General features: G+C 36.6%; 1 protein-coding gene across 3 annotated transcripts in view; it reads left to right on the plus strand.

The window, feature by feature from the left end:
* The window catches only part of ARHGAP32 (Rho GTPase activating protein 32), a 262,887-nt gene that overhangs the window by 154,919 nt on the left and 83,103 nt on the right, over positions 1-24,865 (plus strand). For all 3 annotated transcript variants that reach the window (XM_081238497.1, XM_081238496.1, XM_081238495.1), the window contains 3 exons: positions 4,812-4,898; positions 22,279-22,416; positions 24,464-24,556. In XM_081238497.1, coding sequence (XP_081094623.1) covers positions 4,812-4,898; positions 22,279-22,416; positions 24,464-24,556 — 318 coding nt within the window. The remainder of the gene's footprint in view (positions 1-4,811; positions 4,899-22,278; positions 22,417-24,463; positions 24,557-24,865) is intronic.

Genomic DNA, 24,865 nt, shown 5'->3' on the forward strand with positions numbered 1-24,865 from the left:
TTGCATACTGGACATTTGACTGTTACAATGTGTAACCCTGGGAATCAGATTCCACCCCTTTATACAGGTTTGCTGTCTTTTTTTGTGAAGGCTGCAGTTGTCTGTGACTTTCCCAGACTGTTTTTGCAAAGACTGTATTTCTTGTCATAGGTACTCACTGAACGCTCCTTCTTTTAGCTTGTGTTCCAGAAAGGTTTTGTCAGGGAATTCCTTGAATGCCGGGAGCTAAAAATAAAACGAACAAAAAGCCACTTCTCCAGTCTTTGCACATTTCCTTTGTGGTGGGGTGCTCGTTCAGTACTTAACCAAGCTGTTTACAGCTCTGTCTTAGCTAAAGTTTAATTAGAGGTTAAAGCTTAGGGTCTTATTATGTCCTTTGCGTGCATGTGTCTCACCCTGAACATGTTCATGGGTTTCTGCTGTTTTCTAGAGTAGTGAGAAAGTTCGTTCTCAGAGTTTTTGCTTGTTTTTTCATGTTTCTGTGAACGGACTGGAGTTTGGAGCTGCCTACTCCACCATTTTGTTGATACCATTTGACTATACTGTTTTGCTTTTAATCCCCCCACCCCATCTCCTTGCTTTAATTTGGAAATTTGCTCCTTCCCTCCCTTTCCTTCCTCCCCCTTCTGTTTTACTTAGGAAGATTGATTTTCTTCTACTCTTAATTCTGTTGCAGGTATTGACATTTAAAAATTTTACCTCCCTCTTTATTGTTTGGAAGTTACAGCGGGTTTTTCTGTTCTTTTAGTGGCTACCATTAAAAATTTAACTTGAACACCTAATTTTTAGTCTGAAGTTTATCAGTGTCTTTACTTTTTCTCTCAAGCAATACCAGCACTTAGAATGTTTTAAGTGGGGTTACTCTTTCTTGTCCTCCATGGTAGTGTTGTTCAGGATTTATAGTTTCATCTCTTTATTTCTTATAATTAATCATTATTTTTGTTATACATTAAGATTTGTTTAGATATAATACTTATTTGCTGAATTCTTTGCTCAATATTTCTGCTTTATACCTTAGTTCTTTATCCTGGAATCCTTTTTCATCTTTAAGTACATATTTTGGAAGTCTTTTTAGTGAGGATTTGTTGATGGGAACTAATGAGTTTTGTTTTGTGGGTTTTAAAAAAAATGTTATTTATTTATTTGCTTATTTATTTATTTTTGGCTGCGTTGGGTCTTCGTTGCTGCGTGCTGGCTTTCTCTAGTTGCAGCGAGTGGGGGCTACTCTTCATTGTGATGTGCGGGCTTCTCAGTGTGGTGGCTTCTTTTGTTGTGGAGCACGGGCTTAGTTGCTCCACGGCATGTGGGATCTTCCCGGAGCAGGGCTCGAACCCGTATCCCCTGCATTAGCAGGTAGATTCTTAACCACTGCACCACCAGGGAAGTCCAAACTCATTAAGTTTTTATTCATCAGAAAATGCTTTTTTTCTTCTTCTTCTTTTTGCTCTTTTTCTTGTAGGTTTAGGGATGAATAAAACCTTGGTTAATTTATTTTCTTTTCTCAAAACTATTAAGATAGTCTCAAACTTCTACTGTCTGTTACTATTGAGAATTTAGGTGTTTTATGTTTACTTCATATTTACCCTTTCTGATGTTGTTTATTCCTTCCTGAAGTTCTGGGTTTTTGTCTAGTACTATTTCCCTTTAATCTTAGAAAGTTGTATTAGCTTTTATTATTGCACTGGTCTGTTAGAAACATATTCTCTCAGCTTTTGTCACTTGTAAATGTGTTTATATTTCTTAATTTTCTGAAGTTTATTTTAGTGGGATATAGAAATGACAGTATTTTTCTTCCAGCACTTTAAATCTGTTTCTCTTTGTCTTCTGGCCTCTCTTATTTCTGGTGAGAATTTAACTGTCACTTATCTATTTTCCCCTTAATGTTATATGCTTTTTTCTTTGCCTGCTTTAAAGATTCTTGTCTTTATTTTGTTGTTCAAAAGTGTGAATTTGATATGCCTAGTAGTGATTTTTGAAATGTATCCTATTTGGGGTTCACTATTTCTTCAGTTTGTTAGTTGGTATCTTTCACCTGTTTTAGAAAGTTCTCATCTGTTGTCCCAGCAAATACTTCTCTGCCCCATTCCAATCCCATTTCCTTCTGGTATGCCAGTTGTACATATTGCTTGTCTGTTTGGTATTCTTTCAGAGATCTTAACTGTACTGTTATTTATTTATTTATTTTTGGGTCATTCCTTATTTTCTCTGTTTTTTTTTCAGCTTGGATACTTTCTGTTGACCTGTTTTCAAGTTCAGTGATTCTTTCATTTACTGTATTCAGTTTGCTGTTAATATCTGACAGCATAGTTTTATTTTTAGCATTTCTTTTGAATATATTTGTAGATCGGTCTCTGCTAGAATTCCCTGTATTCTTATATTCTTACATATTATCTTTTCAGACTAAATTTTAGAATTTCTACCATAATTAATTTACATTCTTTTTATTATTTCAATATCTGGGCCATTTCTGTGTCTGTCCCTTATCCTGTTTCCTCTCTTGACCTTGGATCACAATTTCTGGCTTCCATGTATGTTTTGTAATTTTTTATGCCGAGTATGTTATATAAGAGACAGTAGAGACTAAAGTCAATAATTTTTATCTTCAGGAATGGGCTTATCCCTTCTTCTTCCATTCTGTTAGATTGTTGTGGTGGATTATGATAGTCATGTTTGATGGGGCCCTGAGTCAAGCTGACCTATGGCTGATATAGACCTGGCCTTTGGCAACTTTGCTTTAGTTTATCATTACTTTTAAATATTTTGAGTGTAGGTTCAGGAAGTTTGTTTTTTTCAGCAGGGAAAAGTGAAAATTGGTGAGATCTTTTTGTGCTTTACTGCTAAGCCTGTAGTTTTCTGAACTGAGGGAGAGCAACCCACCTGGTTGTTAGTTCTCTTTGCTCCCCAGCTTTCTGTGCCAGCAAGTGCTCCCTTCCGGCCACCCTTGCCCAGATCCTAGTGTGTAGCTGCCTTATCCTCTTACAGCACCCGCGATGCCTCAGTGGGGTTTCTCTCAGCTTTTCTGTGCCACCTCCAGTCACCAGTTGTTAAATGCCCCGAGAGCCTCAGAGGATCTTTCTCAGCTTTCTTGCCTTCTCTCCATCTCCACTGCGCTGCCTTGTGCTTGGGGAGACTCCACACACTTCATGGGTTCATATCTCTCAGTTCTCCTGCTCTCTCCCCCTGCCCCGCCGTTGGTGTACTGACCGTGTCCACTTGGTGAATACCTGTGGGAGTCAGTTGCTGGGTAAGTGTTGATGGTGCTCCTTGGAATTTTAGTTTATCTGTCACTCCAGTCCACATGCAGTCAGTTGGGGTTTGGCTGGTTTCTCCTTATCATGTCTAAGGCAGGTTCTTTATCCTCCTGCGTCTTTGCCAGGTATCTGAGCACATCCATATGAATCTCTTCTGTCTCAGGAAAGTCTTGTCCCTGTTTGCAACTTAGTTCATGTAGGTTTCTTTTCACTTTTTAAAAAACTCATTTTGTAGTTTAATCTGGCTTATTTTTGGCTAGTGTGAGAATGATCATTATCCTCTGAACTTCTCCTAATACCAGGAGTTTTTTTGTTTTCTTTTTTAATACTTCCAGTGATACTGCTTTCAAAAAATAGAGACTATATTCTCATCAACTTTATATTTCTTATAATATTAACTATAATGATAGGTAATGTTTATTAAGTACTTACTGAGTGCCAGGCACCTTGGTAAACACTTTAAATGCATTATCTCATTTAACGAACTTGAGAATAGGTGTTATTATATCATTCCCATTTTCCAGATGAGAGGTTAGGTAGGTCAACATTATATAACCAGTTAGTGGCACTTTTGAACTCAAGGTTGTCTGTATCTGGAGCTGAGTTTGCAAATTCACATCCCTAGATGGGAAGGATATGTAAATAAATGAATGAAGTGAGTAGGGTGTAAAAAAAATAACAAAGCAAGTAGCATGATGAATGACAGTTAACATTCAACCTAGATATTGACTAAAAAATAAAGAGTAATCACTTCTGTGACAAAGTCTCTGGGAGAATACTTGCCTCATTCAGAGGGGGGTGGTCACTTAGCTCCAGCCACTTGTTGCCCATGTGAGAATATGGGTCTAGTAGTTCAGATTTTCAGATTTTTCGATAGAAGTCAGAAATTTGTATTTTTCATAAGAAACCGCTTAGTTTCTAAATGTTAGCTGCTGGTTCAAATAAAAATAAAATAAAATCCAGTGTTCAGACCTGCATGGTGAGTCTGAAGTAAAATGTGTCTGCAGGCCCAACCTGTTCTCTGGGCAGCCAGTGTGCAGTCTCCATAATAGAGCCTGAGCTCTTTTAGACCACCGGTCACGCTGTCTCTCAGGGCCCACCTGAATGCCTTCCTTTCACATTTGTGCTGTACCTCAGGGATGTGAAGGCCTGCTTTGGGATGAATGTACTATTTTATTTACTGCTGTTATACCGTTGTGCTAGTTTAGATATAAACTACAAAGAAAATTTTTAGAAATATATTTTTAATTTCTTATTTATTTTTTTTAATTTTTATTTTATATTGGAATATAGTAGATTACAATGTTGTGTTAGCTTCAGGTGTACAGCAAAGTGATTCAGTTATACATATACATGTATCTATTCTTTTTCAAGTAGAAGCATATTTTTAAAAAATCCTGAATTCTTCATTTTATCTGCTTTAAGCAATAGAGTTCTATTATAAGGCATATCTTACATTAAGTTGATGGGGAGGGACAGGTATTATTGAATGCTTATTTTATTTTGTTCATTAATCATGACTTTCTCTTCCTCTCTTTTGCCCTTTCTTCTTTGACATAGCTTTCACTTTCAGAAGAACAGAATGAAGTAACAAAAAATGGCTGTGAATCTAAAGAGCTGGTCTACCTCGTGCACATTGCTTGTCAGGTAATTTTGTGGATGCGTTCTCCATTTCACATAAAATTTAATGAGAATTAAATATGAATGAATAACATTGAATAAATGAATGAATAAATATGAACATAACATTGACTGTGGTAACACAAATGTTTTACTTTATTCTTTCTCCCATTCATATTGGCATTTCTGCATATACTCAGAGTTGAAACAATCAATTTAATAGATATTTAATTTACAAACATAAGTGAAAATTCTTCCTGTAAGAGTAAAGGAAATGGGACTTCCCTGGTGGCTCAGTGGTTAAGAATCCACCTGCCAATTCAGGTGACACGGGTTTGAGCCCTGGTCCAGGAAGATCCCACATGCCGTGGAGCAACTAAGCCCATGTGCCACAACTACTGAGCCTGTGCTCTAGAGCCCACGAGCCACAGCTACTGAACCCCATGCACCTAAAACCTGTGCTCTGCAATGAGAAGCACGCACACCTCAGTGAAAGAGTAGTCCCCGCTCGCCGCAACTAGGGAAAGCCTGTGTGCAGCAACGAAGACCCAACATGGCCAAATAAATAATTAAAAATAAATAAATAAAATCCTTTTAAAAAAAAGAGTAAAGGAAATATATTTTTTATTGATGATGAGGTTAAATGAGTCAGCTACAGGTCACATATTACAATAAAAGAACAGACTAAGTAGTGTCTGCATCAGATGCACACTTTTCTAACCAAGATGGTAAGTTCCACTGTGGTGTAACAATATGTGTATGTTTCAGAAGTGTGCTATTTCTTAACTCTTAGTATTAGAACTTTTTTGAGGGTAATTACCATGACTTGCTCTTAATGAGATTTAAAATATGTCATTTGTAGCATTGATTATTTCCTCCATCAAGTAAGCAGTTAGTTCCTTTATTTATTCTTTGTTCATTGAGCCTTCTTGCCTATCTTTGAACTAGTCATTGTAAAGCAAGTGTTTTTGAGGAAAGCTTTCTTATGTACAAAGTTTTTAGTTTTCTTTGAGAGAGTAAGATAGGGGAGTTTATGGGTTCTTTTTTTTCCAAAAAGTATTATTCATGTACCTGAAATTAAAAATTAAATAATCTGGAAAAGTCTGATGGCTATTTCATATGGGAAATACTTAAGTTCTTAGTCTTGGTGTGACTTTAAGGGCAAACCTTTTATAATTAAGTGCTTTTATTTGTAGGTGAGAGAATATGAGATTGGAAATTGAACTTAGCATGTATATATATGTTCAAAGTTATATATCATTTATACATGTTTTACTGTATGTCATCTTGGTTCCTTTGAGGAAGTGGGCAGCTCTGAATCACTGTTTCATGTCATATTTCATAAAAATACTTCTATTTGGTGAGTTAACTTTTAAGTGAAAATATCAAATGCTTTTATGATGAACCATTGCTAATACAGGAATATAAAACATTTTTTCTTTATCTAGAGTACATGATTGGCACGTGAGTCATGAACTTATTATTCCATCTAAAACCTACACCTTTTAGCATCTTCTCTTCTTACCAGTGATTTCCATTTGTTCTGACAATGCAAATATTTTTATTCTCATAAGCAAAACATAATGTCAAAAATACCTATGCTGTTCTTAAAAAATGACCTTCAAAAGGTAAGCATGGTATTTTGGTACCATACATTAACATGTATAATCGTTACTTGATTATGCCTCCATGAATTAGTGACCTAGGTAATTAAGGCTATTTCCTGGTTGTAAATATCTTGTCAAGCTGCTTAAAAAATTTCAGACTACTTGTTATACTATTTACTACATGAAAGTAGTAATTTACTGCATTGTCATAATGCTGTCACGTTTCTCCTCTGCCTCACACTGTAAGTAATCGTTGATATGTTCTCATGGCTTACCTTCTGTATTCTTGCCATATATGTCAGCCATAAACCACATTAAACTAGAATCATTTTTTTTATAACCAAGAGAGACTCACAATCAAACCTTCTAATTTTGCAAATGAGAAAGTTGAGGCCCAGATTATGGAAGTTGCTTTCCTAAGCTATATGAAATCTTAGCAGGAGCTACTAAGGACTTCAGTTTCCTGATTGTCAGCTTTTCTTGCATCACCTTGGAATTTGCAATCTACAACAGATTTTAGAGATTGCTTAATCTTCAGATGAGATACGATCACCCTTACGCCCTGTAATCTATTCATTATAGAAGCTAATTTCATATTTCATATCTTTGCTAATTTCTAGTTTTTAATAATGTGCACTTGAAATTTTGTTTATTTAACCAAAATTCTTGGTCCTTCATCTTTTTTTTTTTTTTTGCGGTATGTGGGCCTCTCACTGTTGTGGCCTCTCCCATTGTGGAGCACAGGCTCCAGACATGCAGGCCCAACGGCCATGGCTCACGGGCCCAGCCGCTCCGTGGCATGCAGTTTCCTCCCGGACCGGGGCACGAACCTGTGTCCCCTGCATCGGCAGGTGGACTCTCAACCACTGCGCCACCAGGGAAGCCCTTGGTCCTTCATCTTAACCCACTTTCTTCTCTTTTTCTTTTATCTTAGAAGTGTCCAATTAAACAGCTGTGATCTTTTTCCTTTCTGTAGGTTAAGTGATACTGATTTCTTTAGGTATTACCTTTGAATCTTGTAATGGTGTCTTTGTCTCTGCCTTTTACAGTTTTAATTTCTTTTTAAATTGTGAACCCAGAAATGTAAGCAATATCTTCCATACTGCATGGATCCAAATTCAGTAGGCATTTTTTGATCACTTATATGTCTAGTACACAAGTATTATGGCATGCAGCATATCATTTAATTCTTAAAACCTCTGTGAGGCAAATAGTCTGGTTTAAAAACATCAGTTTTTAAGTGTTATTTTTTTTTAATAAATTTATTTACTTACTCACTTATTTATTTATTTATTTATTTATATATTTATGGCTGCGTTGGGTCTTCGTTGCTGCATGTGGGCTTTCTCTAGTTGTGGCGAGCGGGGGGTACTGTTTGTTGTGGTGGGCAGGCTTCTTATTGCGGTGGCTTCCCTTGTTGTGGAGCATAGGCTCTAGGCGCACGTGCTTCAGTAGTTGTGGCTCACGGGCTCTACAGTGCAGGCTCAGTAGTTGTGGCGCACGGGCTTACTTGCTCCTCGGCAGGTAGGATCTTCCCGGACCAGGGCTCAAACCCATGTCGCCTGCATTGGCAGGCAGATTCTTAACAACTGTGCCACCAGGGAAGCCCCTAAGTGTTAATTTTAAAATGACTAATTTAAACCTAGCTGTTGCAAGAATTTATTTTAACATGTGCCCTAATGAAAATTTGGTTCTGATCTTTCCCCCTCTGAGTATAGTTTTGTTTGTTTAAGAATAATTGTTGCTTAATGAAGTAGTTAGTAATTTTTTGTTCCATAGTAAGCTTTAGAGAAGTTGAAATGAATAGTTCTTATTGCAGTTGAATTGTAAGAACTACCTTTGTATTTATCGGAATTCATCAATGTATAATAGCTTATTTTTTCTGGAGATCAAGTTTTTCATAAATATTTACAGTAGAAGGAAATGGACTGTCAGTCAGGAGGGCTAAATTTGTCCCAACTGTGCCATGACCAACCAGCTGTGTGGCTGACAGGGTCTTAAGAGCTTCTGAATTGGGAGAGCCAAGTTCAGGACGTTGGTCCACCAGAGACCTCCAGGCCCCACGTAATATCAAACAGCGAAAGCTCTCCCAGAGATCTCCATCTCAATGCTAAGACCCAGCTCCACTCAACGACCAGCAATCTACATAGGGTGCTGGACACCCTATGTCAAACAACTAGCAAGACAGGAACACAACCCCACCCGTTAGCAGAGAGGCAGCCTAAAATCATAAGAATTTCACAGACACCCCAAAACACACCACTGGACGTGGTCCTGTCCACCAGAAAGACAAAATCCAGCCTCATCCACCAGAACACAGGCACCAGTCCCCTCCACCAGGAAGCCTACACAACCCACTGAACCAACCTTACCCACTGGGAGCAGACACCAAAAACAACGGGAACGACAGACCTGCAGCCTGCGAAAAGGAGACCCCAAACACAGTAAGTTAAGCAAAATGAGAAGAGAAACACACAGCAGGTGAAGGAGCAAGATAAAAACCCACCAGACCTAACAAATGAAGAGGAAATAGGCAGTCTACCTGAAAAAAAATTCAGAGTAATGATAGTAAAGATGATCCAAAATCTTGTAAATAGAATGGAGAAAATATGAGAAATGTTTAACAAGGACCTAGAAGAACTAAAGAGTAAACAAACAATGATGAACAACACAATAAATGAAATTTAAAATTCTCTAGAAGAAATCAATAGCAGAATAACTGAGGCAGAAGAACGGATAAGTGGCCTGGAAGATAAAATAGTGGAAATAACTACCACAGGGCAGAATAAAGAAAAAAGACTGAAAAGAATTGAGAACAGTCTCAGAGACATCTGGAAAAACATTAAACGCACCAACATTTGAATATATAGGTATCCCAGAAGAAGATGAGACAAGAAAAGGAACTGAGAAAACATTTGAAGAGATTATAATTGAAAACTTCCCTAGTATGGGAAAAGAAATAGTCAGACAGGTCCAGGAAGCACAGAGAGTCCCATACAGTATAAATCCAAGGAGAAACACACCAAGATATATTAATCAAACTCTCAAAAATTAAATACAAAGAAAAAATATTAAAAGCAGCAAGGGAAAAGCAACAAATAACATACAAGGGAATCCCCATAAGGTTAACAGCTGATCTTTCAGCAGAAAGTCCGCAAGCCAGAAGGGAGTGGCAGGACATATTTAAAGTGATGAAAGGGAAAAACCTGCAACCAAGATTACTCTACCCAGCAAGGATCTCATTCAGATTCAACAGAGAAATTAAAACCTTTAAAGACAAGCAAAAGCTAAGAGAATTCAGCACCACCAAACCAGCTTTACAACAAATGCTAAGTAAAGGAACTTCTCTAGGCAGGAAACACAAGAGAAGGAAAAGACCTACAATAACAAACCCAAAACAATTAAGAAAATGTTAATAGGAACAAACATATCAATAATTACCTTAAATATAAATGGATTAAATGCTCCAATCAAAAGACACAGACTGGCTGAATGGATACAAAACAAGACCTGTATATATGCTGTCTACAGGAGACCCACTTCAGACCTAGGGACACATACAGACTGAAAGTGAAGGGATGGAAAAAGATATTCCATGCAAATGGAAATCAAAAGAAAGCTGGAGTAGCAATTCTCATATCAGACAAAATAGACTCTAAAATAAAGACGATTACAAGAGACAAAGAAGGAGACTACATAATACTCAAGGGACCAATCCAAGAAGAAGATACAACAATTGTAAATAATAATGCACCCAACACAGGAGGACTTCAATGTATAAGGCAAATGCTAACAGCCATAAAAGGGGAAATCAACAGTAACACAATCATAGCAGGGGACTTTACCACCCCACTTTCACCAATAGATCATCCAAAACGAAAATAAGTAAGGAAACACAAGCTTTAAATGACACATTAAACAATATGGACTTAATTGATATTTATAGGACATTCCATCCGAAAGCAGCACAATACACTTTCTTTTCAAGTGCTCATGGAACATTCTCCAGGATAGATCATGTCTTGGGTCACAAATCAAACCTTGGTATATTTAAGAAAATTGAAATTGAATTTTTTTCTGACACAACGCTATGAGACTAGATATCAATTGCAGGAAAAAAACTGCAAAAATAGAAACATGAAGGCTAAAGAATACACTACTAAATAACCAAGAGATCACTGAAGAAATCAAAGAGGAAATCAAAAAATACCTAGAAACAAATGACAATGAAAACACAACATGGGATGCAACAAAAGCAGTTCTAAGAGGGAAGTTTATAGCAATACAATCCTACCTCAAGCAACAAGAAACATCTCAAATAAACAACCTAACCTTACACCTAAAGTAGTTAGAGAAAGAAGAACAAAAAGAACCAAAAGTTAGCAGAAGGAAAGAAATCATAAAAATCAGATCAGAAATAAATGAAAAAGAAATGAAGGATACAGTAGCAAAGATCAGTAAAACTAAAAGCTGGTTCTTTGAGAAGATAAACAAAATTGGTAAACCATTAGCCAGACTCATCAAGAAGAAAAGGGAGAAGACTCAAATCAGCAGAATTATAGTGAAAAAGGAGAAGTAACAACTGACACTGCAGAAATACAAAGGATCATGAGAGATTACTACATGCAACGTTATGCCAATAATATGGACAACCTGGAAGAAATGGACAAATTCTTAGAAAAGCACAACCTTCTTAGACGGAACTGGGAAGAAGTAGAAAACATAAACAGACCATTCACAAGCACTGAAATTGAAACTGTGATTAAAAAATCTTCCAACAAACAAAAACCCAGGACCAGATGACTTCACAGGCGAATTCTATCAGACATTTAGAGAAGAGCTAACACCTGTCCTTCTCAAACTCTTCCAAAATACAGCAAAGGGAGGAACACTCCCAAACTCAATCTATGAGGCCATCATCACCCTGATACCAAAACCACATAAAGATGTCACAAAAAAAGAAAACTGCAGGCCAATATCAGTGATGAACATAGATGCAAAAATCCTCAACAAAATACTAGCAAACAGAATCCAACAGCACATTAAAAGGATCATACCCAATGATCAAGTGGGGTTTATCCCAGGAATGCAAGCATTCTTCAATATGTGCAAATCAATCAGTATGATGCACCTTATTAACAAATTGAAGGAGAAAAACCATATGATCTTCTCAGTAGATGCAGAAAAAGCATTTGACAAAATTTGACACCCAGTTATGATAAAAACCCTCCAGAAAGTAGGCATAGAGGGAACTTCCCTCAACATAATAAAGGCCATGTATGACAAACCCACAGCCAACATCGTTCTCAGTGGTGAAAAACTGAAACCACTTCCACTGTAATCAGAACAAGATAAGGTTGCCCACTCTCACCACTCTTATTCAACATAGTTTTAGAAGTTATAACCACAGCAATCAGAACATAAAAAGAAACAAAAGGAATCCAAGTAGGAAAAGAAGTAAAGTTGTCACTGTTTGCAGATGACATGATACTAAGAGAATCTTAAAGAGGCTACCAGAACACTAGAGCTAATTAATGAATTTGGTAAAGTAGCAGGATACAAAATTAATGCACAGAAATCTCTTGCATTCCTATACACTAATGATGAAAAATCTGAAAGAGAAATTAAGGAAACACTCCTGTTTACCATTGCAACAAAAAGAACAAAATACCTAGGAATAAACCTACCTAAGGAGATAGAAGACTTGTATGCAGAAAACTATAAGACACTGATGAAAGAAATTAAAGATGATACAAACAGATGGAGAGAGATACCATGTTCTTGGATTGGAAAAGTCAACATTGTGAAAATGACTGTACTACCCAAAGCAATCTATAGATTCAGTGCAATCCCTGTCAAACTACCAATGGCATTTTTCACAGAACCAGAACAAAAAATTCCACAATTTATATGGAAACACAAAGACCCCGAATAGCCAAAGCAATCTTGAGAAAGCAAAATGGAGCTGGAGGAAACAGGCTCCCTGACTTCAGACTATACTACAAAGCTACAGTAATCAAGACAGTATGGTACTGGCACAAAACCAGAAATATAGATCAATGGAAGAGGATAGAAACCCAGAGGTAAACCCATGCATATATGGTCACCTTATCTTTGATAAAGGAGGCAAGAATATGCAATGGAGAAAAGACAGCCTCTTCAATAAGTGGTGCTGGGAAAAGTGGACAGCTACATGTAAAAGAATGAAATTAGAGCACTCCCTAGCACCATACACCAAAATAAACTCAAAGTGGATTACAGACCTAGATGTAAGGCCAGACACTATAAAATTCTTAGAGGAAAACATAGGCAGAACACTATATGACATAAATCACAGCAAGATCCTTTTTGACCCACCTCCTAGATAAATGGAAATAAAAAAAATAAACAAATGGGACCTAATGAAACTTAAAAGCTTTTGCATAGCAAAGGAAACCATAAACAAGACTGGAAGGAAATATTTGCAAACGAAGCAACTGACAAAGGATTAATCTCCAAAATATACAAGCAGCTCATGCAGCTCAATATCAAAAAAACAAACAACCCAATCCAAAAAGGGGCAGGAGACCTAAATAGACATTTCTCTAAAGAAGATATACAGATTAGCAACAAACACATGAAAGGATGCTCAACATCACTAATCATTAGAGAAATGCAAATCAAAACTACAGTGAGGTATCCCCTCACACCAGTCAGAATGGCCATCATCAAAAAATCTACAAACGATATTTTTTTTTTTTTTTTTTTTTTTTTTGCGGTACGCGGGCCTCTCACTGTTGTGGCCTCTCCCGTTGCAGAGCACAGGCTCTGGACGCGCAGGCTCAGCGGCCATGGCTCACGGGCCCAGCCGCTCCGCGGCATGTGGGATCTTCCCGGACCGGGGCACGAACCCGTGTCCCCTGCATCGGCAGGCGGACTCTCAACCACTGCGCCACCAGGGAAGCCCTGGAGGTTTCTTAAAAACTAAAAATAGAACTACCATATGACCCAGCAATCCCAGTGGATATACTGGGCATATACCCTGAGAAAACCATAATTCAAAAAGAGTCATGTACCACAATGTTCATTGCAGCTATATTTACAATAGCCAAGACTTGGAATCAACCTAAGTTTCCATCGACAGATGAATGGATAGAGAAGATGTGGCACATATATACAATGGAATATTGCTCAGCCATTAAAAGAAATGGAATTGAGTTATTTGTAGTGAGGTGGATGGACATAGTGACTGTCATACAGAGTGAAGTAAGTCAGAAAGAGAGAAACAAATACTGCATGCTAACACATATATATGGAATCTAAAAAAAAAAATGGTTCTGAAGAACCTAGGGGAAGAACAGGAATAAAGATGCAGACGTAGAGAATGGACTTGTGGACACAGGGAGGGGGAAGAGTAAGCCATGACGAAGTGCGAGAGTGGCATGGACATATACACACTACCAAATGTAAAATATTTAGCTAGTGGGAAGCAGCCACATAGCACAGAGAGATCAGCTACGTGCTTTGTGACCACCTAGAGGGGATAGGGAAGGTAGTAGGGAGACGCAAGAGGGAAGAGATATGGGGATATATGTATATGTATAGCTGATTCACTTTGTCGCACAATATAAACTAACACACCATTGTAAAGCAATTATACTCCAATAAAGGTGTTAAAAAATATTTACAGTCATGTGAAAACTTCTTTATGTCTCTGTTGATGGAGTAAACAGTTGGTTTTAGGGGAATGCTTTTCTGTCTCAAAATATCTCTTGTACTCTGATGCTTGAAATTCCACCATCAGAAATGCATTCCTCGGTATTAAATAACTCCTCCACTTGGTCAGTTTAGAATATGTTGTTACTAAGGGGGTGGAGTTGATTATTAACGTTTGAAGAGCATCTGTGTATAAACACAATATATTGAATATAAGCAGATCGCAAACATTCTTATTTAAACCTAAAAACTTTTCTCTGAAATATATGTGTTACTATTCCCATTATGTAGGAGAATAAACTGCTATTCGTTGGTGTTAAGTAACTTGTGTAAAGTCCCCTATTTGGGATAACGCCAGGCTGAGATTTAAATCAGGTCTTTCTTTTCACTGAACTTCATCATACATACAGTTAATTCAAAGTACTAATTCTCTTGCATGATAAACTTTCTCATGATAAAAGAGTCTTCAGAGGACATAGGTGAAGACTTCTTCTCAGAAAGGACTGCAAGTATGTGTAGATTTTGTCTAACTCTTTCCACCTCTATTATTACCAAGCTGTATCTCAAACGCTGTATCTTATTAGCCCATTGTTGATAGCATCTGTGTTTGCACCCTATACTTGATTATAACCCTTCAACTGCCAGAATGAGGTAAAATGTAAATTTAAACATGTTACTCTCATGGTTAAAACTCTTCAGTAGATTTCCACTGAATTTAAAACTAAACCCAAACTGCTACCAAGGCCTGTGTGGGCCGTGCATGATCTGGACCTTGCCTACTTTTTCTAAGCATCATGGGACAATCTTCTCACTCCTACACTTTGGTCTCACTAGCTTTCAGTCAGTTCCTAAAAGACCCTGAGTTTTTTCCTGCAACAAGGCATTGACCTTTTGGTCAGCTCATCACTCCATTCACACACGCAGTTGCTGTGTCTGGTGCCTGCTCAGTTTCAGGAGGCAGGTTAGATATCACTTCTTTATAGCACAAAAGTATCACTATTTTATTTATGTATTAACTTAAAAAGTATTTTTTTCCTCACTAGAAATAAATTCTAAGAAGTCAGAGGTTTGATGGTACTTTCTCTGTTGTATCTCTAATGCTCACTCCAGGGCTTGGTACTATGTAGGTGCTCAGTAAATATCTGGTGAATGAATGAAAGAAGAATAAAATTTTGTTTTAGAAATTTGATCCTATATACACTGGTATTTTTCTTTTTCTCTCATTCTTCTTTATGAGCTTTGTTAAGAATTGTTGATTTTTGTTATCCTTGGAGAAGCAATACTTACTTGAGAGTAATAATTATTAAGGTTATAAATTAGCCGCAAATTAAAATTTAGACAGATGTACATAGTGAATTTTTTGTTCTGTTCTTCATAAAATAATTGAACTTCTAAAATACTCTGATCATTTACTTTATTCAGCCCATTTGGAAATTCCATGATTAAGGTTGTTTTTTTACATATGAAATTTAAAGTTTTTCTTCCACATCTACTGAAGAGATAGGTATTTTACTATTTTTAGAATTTTACTCAGTGACTTTAAAACAGTTTGAGAGAATTTGCAAATTATGTGTTACGGTTTTAATTTCCTGCATATAAATCTGTATAAAAACGCAGACTTTTTACTAGCACAAGAACAGTTTTTAAAAGTTGAAAGAAATCAGTTTATTGATGTATGAAGAAATGAATTTTGAAATCCAGTCCCCAGTATTTACCTTTTGAGGCTCTGAATGTTATTTCCTTTATGTGGTTGCTTATTGATATATATTTCTTTTAGCAAAACTCTATAGAGAGAAGAGAACATGATTACTTTTTATAAATTTAATAAACTTTTTTTTAGAACAATTTTAGGTTTACAGCAAAATTGAGTGGAAGTACAAGGTTCCCTCGTATCCCTTGTCCTCACACATGCACATCCTCCTCCACTATGGACATTCCCCTGCTAACGTCGTACATTGTTACAATGAATGAGCCTACATTGACGTACCATTGTCATTAAGGGTTCATTCATGGTGTTGTGCATTCTGTGGGTTTGGATAAATTTATAATGTGTATCCACCATTATAGTATGTGGAATAGTTTCACTGTCCTGTAATCTCCTGTGCTCCACCTATTCATCTCTCACTTCCCCCTAGCCCCTGTCAACCACTGATTTTTTTCTTAAATTTTCTCCATACTTTTGTATTTTCTACAGTGTCATATGGTTGGAATCATATAATATGTAGCCTTTTCAGGGTGGCTATTTTCACCTAGCAATATGCATTTAAGTTTCATGTCTTTTCATGGCTTGATACTTACTTTGTTGTAGTGCTGAGTCATATTCCATTGTCTGGATGTACCACAGTTCATTTATCGATTCACCAGCTAAAGGACATCTTGGTTGCTTCCAGGCTTTGGCAGCTTTTAATAAAGCTGCTGTAAACCTTTGTGTGCAGGTTTTGTGTGGACAAAAATTTTCAGCTCATTTGGGTAAACACCAAGGAGTGCAATTGCTGGATCCTGTGCTAAGAGTATGATAAATTTTGTAAGAAACTGAAAAGTCTACCTAAATGGCTGTTCCATTTTGTATTCATACCAGCAGTGAAGGAAGGTTCCTGTTCCTTCCCATCCTCACTAGCATTTGGTGTTATTATTGTTCTGGATTTTTGCCACTCTAATAGATGTGTAGTGATATCTTCTTGTTTTTATTTGCCTTGCCCTGATGTCATATGGTGTGGAGCATCCTTTCATATGCTTATTTATCATCTGTATGTCTTTTTGGTGAGGTGCCCATTTTAAAATCAGTTGTTTGTTTTCTTATTGTTGATTGTTAAGGGTTCTTTGTATATTTTGGTTAAAATCCCTTATCAGTAGATATGTTATTTGCCAATATTTTCTCCCAAGTCTGTGGCTTGTCTTTTCATTCTCTCGACAGGGCAGAAAATCTTAATTTCAGTGAAGTCCAGCTTATCGATTCTTTCTTTCATGGACTGTGTCTTTGCTCTTGTATCTAAAGAAAGTAATCACCAAACCCAAGGTCATCTATATTTTCTCCTGTGTTATCTTCTAAGAGTTTTATTGTTTTGTGTCTTATGCTAAGGTATTTTTGAGTTAGTTTTTGTGAAAGATGTAAGGTCTATGTCTAGATATATTTTTTTGTGTGTGGATGTTCAGTTGTTCCAGCACCATTTGTTGAAATAAAACATCTTTTCTCCATTGTATTGCCTTTGCTTTTTTGTCAAACATGAGTTGACTGTGTTTAGGTTGGTCTGTTTCTGGGCTGTCTATTCTGTTCCATTTATGTATATGTCTGTTCCTTTCCTAATACCATATTGTGTTGATTATTGTAGCTTTATGGTAAGTCTTGAAGTTACATACCATCAATCCTCCAACTTTGTTCTTCTTCTTTAATATCTATTCTGGGACCTTTGCCTCTCCATATACACTTTAGAATCAGTTTGTCAATATTCAGAAAAATAACTTGCTGGGGTTTAGGCTGGGGAAGGATTGTGAATCTGTAGATCAAGTTGGGAAGAATTAACATCTTGGCAATATTGAGTCTTCCTGTCTATGAACATGGTATATCTCTCCATATTTAGTTCTTTGACTTCTTTCACCAGAGTTTTATAGTTTTCCTCATATAGATTTTGTACATATTTTGTTAGATTTATGCCTAAGTATTTCATTTTTTGGGTGGTAATGTAAATGGTATTGTGTTTTTAATTTCAGACTCCACTTATTTATTGCCTGGTATATAGGAAAGCAATTGACTTTTGTATGTTAACCTTGTATCCTGCTACTTTGCTATAATCACTTACTGGTTCTAGATGGTTTTTTTGTTGTTGTTCTGTATTTTCTACCTAGATGATCATGTCATCTGTGTACAAAGGCAGTTTTATTTCTTCCTTACCAATCTATCTATCTTTTATTTCCTTTTCCTGTCTTACTGCATTAGCTAGGAATTCCAGCACAGTGTTTTAAATCAGTGATGAGAGAAGGTATCCTTGCCTTGTTCCTGATCTTGGTTGGAAAGCTTCAAGCTTCTTACCAAAAGTCAGTTCCATTTCTATAAACTATAATAACAGATTATCAGAAAGAGAAATTAAGAAAACAATCCCACAATTGCATCAAAAATAATAAGATACCTAGGAATAAATTTAACCAAGGAGGAGAAAGATCTGTACACTGAAAACTGTAAGGCACTGCTGAAAGAAATGGAAGATGACACAAATAAATGGAAAGATAATTCTTTGCTCATGGATTGAAATAATTAATATTGTTAAAATGTGCATACTCCCCAAAGCAATGTACAGATTCAGTGCAATCCTTACCAACATTCCAATGGCATCTTTCACAGAAATAGAAGAAACACCCCTAAAATTTGTTTGGAACCACAAAAGACCCCAAATATTCAAAGCAATCTTGAGAAAGAAGAACAAAACTGGAGGTATCATGTGCCCTGATTTCAAACTATATTACAAAGTTATAGTAATCAAAACAGTACGATATTGGCATAAAAACAGAAAAATAATCAATGGAGTAGAATAGAGAGCCCAGAAATAAACCCACACGTATATGGTCACTTAGTTTACGGCAAAGGAACCAAGAATATACAATGGGGAAAGCACAGTTTCTTGAAATAAATGGTGCTGGGAAAACTGGACCACCACATGCAAAAGAATGAAAATAGACTTGTACCGTACACAAAAATTAACTCAAAATGGTTTAAAGGCTTAGATGTAAGACCTGAAGCCATAAAACTCCTAGAAGAAAACATGGGTAGTATTCCCCTTAACATCAGTCTTGGTGATGATTTTTTAAAATCTGATTCCAAAAGCAAATATAAACAAGTGGAACTACAAAAAAACTAAAAGGTCTGAACTGCAAAGGAAAGCATCAAGAAAGTAAAAAGATGACCTGTGGAATGGGAAAAAATATTTGCAAACCACATATCTGATAAGGGGTTAATATGCAGCATATACAAGGAACCCCTACAACTTAATAGCAGAAAACACTCTGATTAAAAAATGGGCAGAGGTCTCTTCAGTCTCTTTAGCAAGTGGTGTTGGGAAAGCTAGACAGCTTCATGTAAATCAGTGAAGTTAGAACACTGCCTCACACCATACACAAAAATAAACTCAAAATGGTTTAAAGACCTAAATATAAAGACATGACACCATGAAACTCCTAGAAGAGGACATAGGCAAAATATTCTCTGACATAAATCATAACAATATTTTCTTAGGACCATCTCCCAAGGCAAAAGAAATAAAAACAAAATTAAACAAATGGGACCTAATCAAACTTAAAGGCTTTTGCACAGCAAGGAAGCCATCAACAAAATGAAAAGACAACCTATGGAATGGGGGAAATAGTTGCAAACGATGTGACTAACAAGGGGTTAATACCCAAAATATATAAATAGCTCATACAGCTCCACATCAAAAAAGACCAAACAACCCAATCAAAAAATGGGCAGAAGACCTAAATAGACATTTCTCCAAAGAAGACATAGAGGTGGTCAACAGGCATATGAAAAGATGCTCAAAATCACTAATTATTAGAGAAATGCAAATCAAAACTACAGTCAGGTATCACCTCACACCAGTTAGAATGGGCATCATCAGAAAATTTACAAACAAATGCTGGAGAGGGTGTGGAAGAAAGGGAACCCTCTTGCACTGTTGGTGGGAATGTAAATTGATACAGCCACTATGGAGAACATTATGGAGGTTCCTTAAAAAACTAAAAATAGAGCTACCATATAACCCAGCAATCCCACTCCTGAGCATATACCTGGAGAAAACATTAATTCGAAAAGATACATGCACCCCAGTGTTCACAGCAGCACTATTTACAATAGCCAAGACATGGAAGCAACCTAAGTGTCCATCAACAGATGAATGGATAAAGAAGATGTGGTATATTTATACAATGGAATATTGCTTAGCCATAAAAAATAATGAAATACTGCCATTTGCAGCAACATGGATGGACCTAGAGAATATACTAGGTGAAGTAAGTTAGATGGAGAAAGTATGATATCACTTACATGTGGAATCTAAAAAACAATACAGATGAATTTATATACAAAGCAGAAACAGACTCACAGACATGAAAAACAAATTTATAGTTACCAAAGGGGAAAGGGAGGGGGAGAGGGATAAATTAGAAGTATGAGATTAACAGATAGAAACTACTATACATAATATAGATAAGCAACAAGCATTTACTGTATAGCACAGGGGACTATATTCAATATCTGGTAATAACCTCTAATGGAAAATAATTTGAAAAATAATATAACTGAATCACTTTGCTGTACACCTGAAACTAACATAATACTGTAAGTCAACTATATTTCAATTTGAAAAATCCAGAGCTTTGAAATAAAAAGTCGACATCTGTTTAATCTCTGTGATGGAGATATACATATGTTAAATTAATTTTAGTAATTTTCTGATATTTGAAGTGTTGCATAATTTTTGAAATGTGTGTGTGTGAAAGAAAAAATATTTGCAACTATGCGATAAGTTGTGTTTCTTTTTTTCTGCTTTGTTGTTCATTTTTATTTTTTATTTTTGCCATTCCAAAGGAACAAGTATTTAACCACCTGTTGTCACTCAGGAATGCTTTGGGTAGAAGGCAGTGGTAGAACTAAAAAAACAAAGGAGCTTACTTGAGCTAAGAGTAAAAGAACAACTTTCCATAGTAGAAGAACAGCACTTAAAAATCATGTAGGCAAGAAAGGGAACATTTCACACATGGAAGAAATGCAAGTGATTGAGCATAACTGGAAGCAAAGAAACGGCATGGAGGAGTAGTGAGTGGGATCACACTGTAAATTTAGAGAGGCCCAGATGATGCAAGCCCTGATATGTGCAAGTATGTTTGGACTTAATCTTGTGGATCAGTGGTTCCCAACTCAGGCTGATCATCAGATTAACTGGATCTCATTCCAGATTTATTGAACTAGCATTTCTTAGAATAGGAACCAGGAGACTATTCTTTAAAAATATCTGACACCTCTGTTCTCTTATTTCATTCTAACAGCCCTCTGAAAGAGGGAGGTGGTATTGCTTTCTGTCTGTGTAATGGAGAATTGTAGTCCAAAGTAGGACTAGACAAGTTTATCCTGTTAGTTATGGACATACCCGTGTTTAGAATTCAGCACCTCTCCCATGAAATGGTACCTTCTGCTTCTGCCCCGTCTGGCGGAGGCAAATAGAAAAGAGCTACAGTAGAGATGTTTTCTTCAATTCTGAGACAGCTGCTTTGTCTCCCAGTCCCTCCAGATTGCTATGAGATGAAGGCTTCCAGTGGATTGAATTGTTAAACCAAATGGTGTGTAGTGGGGACCAGCTCATCATTACTGCCCACAGGAGCTTTTGAAGGCTTTTTGTCAGTGTGACCTGACAAGCTTTGTATTTTGTGTTGGGGGAGGGGAGTGGCAGAGAAGATCAAAAGCAGGGAGGTCAGAAATGATGTCAGTCCTTAATAAAGCCCGGGCTACAAAGTGATAGATTCAAGAGAAACTTAGAAGACAGTGTGTAATAAATATGCTCTGTGAGCAGATTTTCATTTCTAATGAGCTTGTGGGTTTGGGCAAGGAAAGGAAGAAAGACTGAGAAGTGGGGAGATATAGAGGGTTCTAGATAATATATGCACACCAAATGCTTCTAGATGAAATTTAAGAAATTTAAGAAAATTAATTTTCAGTGTATTTCCGGTTTCAGTCACAGAGATGTTCGTGGTAACTGATCAGTGACCTGGTTTTATTTTTCTTTAATTTCTGGTAATATTCTCCCACACAAAATCATTGTATGCTTCTTTCTGTGGGTTTAAAGTCACATGCTATCTTCCCATCTACCAGTTATTATTCCCAAGGAGAGCCAGTGGGCTTGATCAGTGGTAGGAAGAGGTTTAGTGGACAGTTCTAGCTTATTTTCTATTATTGACATTTTAATGTAATATAACTCACTATAGGGTTCTGGAGTTTATTTATTGTCAAGTTAATTAGTAAATATAAAATCTCATGGATAACATATCATTATGGAACAAATTCTGGTTCCTAACCATTCCTAATAGAGACAAATTATAGGAGTCTTCTTTTTTCTTACTCATAGGGCAAAAGTTGGATCATTAAAAGAAGTTATGAAGATTTTCGGGTACTTGATAAACATCTTCATCTGTGTATTTATGACCGACGATTCTCCCAGCTCTCAGAGCTTCCCCGTTCTGATGCCCTGAAGGACAGTCTAGAGGTAAGCATTCAGTACTTTGCAGAAGTAATCACTATAAATTAGCAGAATTTTTTTTGCCAGTATACTAAATAATATTGAGCACTCAGGAAGATTCGTGAGATTACTTAATTATTTCTTAACTGAAAAATTAGTAATGCTGTTAGGATGTTTTGAATTGAAATAGGTTCAGTGTATAATTTTATAAGAAGAATCTCATATCTTAATATATAAATGGGCAATATATATGAGCAGATCATTTTTCAAAGAGAATGCAAAATATAGAAGCAAAAATATGGAAAAATGTTGACCTCACTAATCAAAGAAATATGTATTCAAATGATGCTGTTTACTCAGTTTATGATGGCAGGCTGTGTCCATGCACTTATTTCCACTCCTGCCAAAAATTTCTAGTAAAAATGTAAGAGTTTTTTTTTTAATTTAAGAGGAAAGAGATTCTTTTATAACATCAGAAAGTAAAAAGAACCATCAGGGAATCAAAAATTGTGAGGAATCTTTGAAAGTAGATGGGATAAGATTTATGGGGGCAAGAAAATACAGCATAAGAAACTTGTACGGGAGGACTGCAGAGGGACAGATAAACTAGAAATCTTCAATGTTAAAACTGAATAAACAAAGTAACAGAAGAGCACACAGAGGGCTTTCAGAAGCATGATTACCACCCTCAGAGAGAAAGTGAGGCAGTCACATTCATGGAATGAGAACAGAGTTTTAAAAAATAAAATAATCAGAGATCTTAGAAATGAACATGTGGTTTTTAAAATTAATTTTAATAATAACAAACCTTAACAGCTGGACTACATGCAAAATGGACATAGATGAAGAGAGAATTAGTGAGCAGGAAGAGCAAGCTTTGTAAGAACACAGCCCCAAAAGGGACAAAAAGTTGTGAGAGAATTGTTGGGAATCACAGAGAATAGATCCAGAAGTTCCTACAAGTCCCTGTTCCTCTTGTAGGAGTTATAGGAGGAGAGAGTGGTTGGCAGTAACTAAAAATATAATAAATTCCCCTAAATTAAAAAAGGGCCTGTTTTCAGATTAAATGGGCCCATTAAGTGCTAAATATAATAAGTGAAAAGACACACATCTAGAAACATTGTGGTAAAATTTCAAAATGCCAAAAGAGAGTGGAAACCCAAAAGCCTTCTGGAGAGCAAAAACAAGGTTTTTCTCAAAGGAACAAGAAACGTATTGGCGTTAGACTCCTTGGCAGCCACAGTGGATGCTTGAAAACAGTGGAAGTCCTGAAGGGAAGCCATTTCAAATCTGTAGTTAATTCCCAGGCGATTATGTAGTGAGGGCAAAGTGGAGACTTCAGTCATGCAAGAACTGACACCGCGACAAGGTCTCAGGAATGTCCTAAAAACGCAGATTCTTTCGTACTATAGAAGCCTGGATGTCTCTCTGCCTCCTTTTCCTTGTCTGCCTTGTTTGTTGTGTATTTCTTTCTCAAGACTGTCTCAGAACATGACCACTCCCCACAGGGGCCAGGTTCTCATTTCTTTTTAAGACAGCAGCCAGACTGAGCCAAAATTTTGTGTCACAGTTCCTAATTCCTTCAGCAACTCCTGTTAGGTCAGCTAATGTTGGGTCCCATTCCTGGACCCATCGGTTGACTCATGGTGTAGGATCACGTATGAACTGTCCTGCCGTGGCTGGGTGTGTGAAGACTGCAGCAGGCCTTGAAGAAAGCATTTCAGAGTAGCAGGGGGAAGCCGGGTGGAAAAGCAAGTATGTCTCTGCTATCATTTTACATTTTCAATACAAAAATAGAAAGAGCAGACAACCAAATTAGAAGCTGTACAGTAGTATAAGCCCTGATGATGAGGGGCTAAAGTGAAAGTTCTGCACCAGTCAGAAAGTTATGTAAGTGCCTGTAGTGTCAGTTCATGGAACTGTTAAGCCTCTATGAAGAGCCTCTGTAACTATGAAAATGCATAAAAATCTGCAGATTATTTTCTCCCAGAAACAACCAACTTAACACCAGTTTCTTTGACAGAGAGTGTAGTATCTTTACTCTGTTACCACTGAATCTTCTCTTTTTCTTTAGTCAGTCACTCAGATGCTTATGGCTTACCTGTCCCGCCTTTCAGCTATTGCTGGCAACAAGATCAATTGTGGACCTGCCCTTACTTGGATGGAGGTATTAATCCAGTTCATCTTTTATTAAAGTTAATTTTTAAATTATCTACTTAAGAAATTTAATATTAATTTTCATAGCTGTTGAGTTTCAGGAATTGAATAAATGGTGCTTATTCTCCTCTTCTGGAAGATAGATATGTGATACATTAAATATTTTTCATCTCAAATCTTTCTTTGATAATCCAGGAAGCTAATTTTAATATTATTTTATGAATCACAATGACACCTGTTATTTTTGTATTTAATATATTAATGTATATACATTTAGCAAGGTGTATGTGTATATATATGTATATATATATTTAATTGG

The sequence above is a fragment of the Mesoplodon bidens genome (genome assembly GCF_964165515.1).
Source record: "Mesoplodon bidens genome assembly, chromosome: 7".
NCBI classification, from domain to species: Eukaryota; Metazoa; Chordata; class Mammalia; order Artiodactyla; family Ziphiidae; genus Mesoplodon; species Mesoplodon bidens.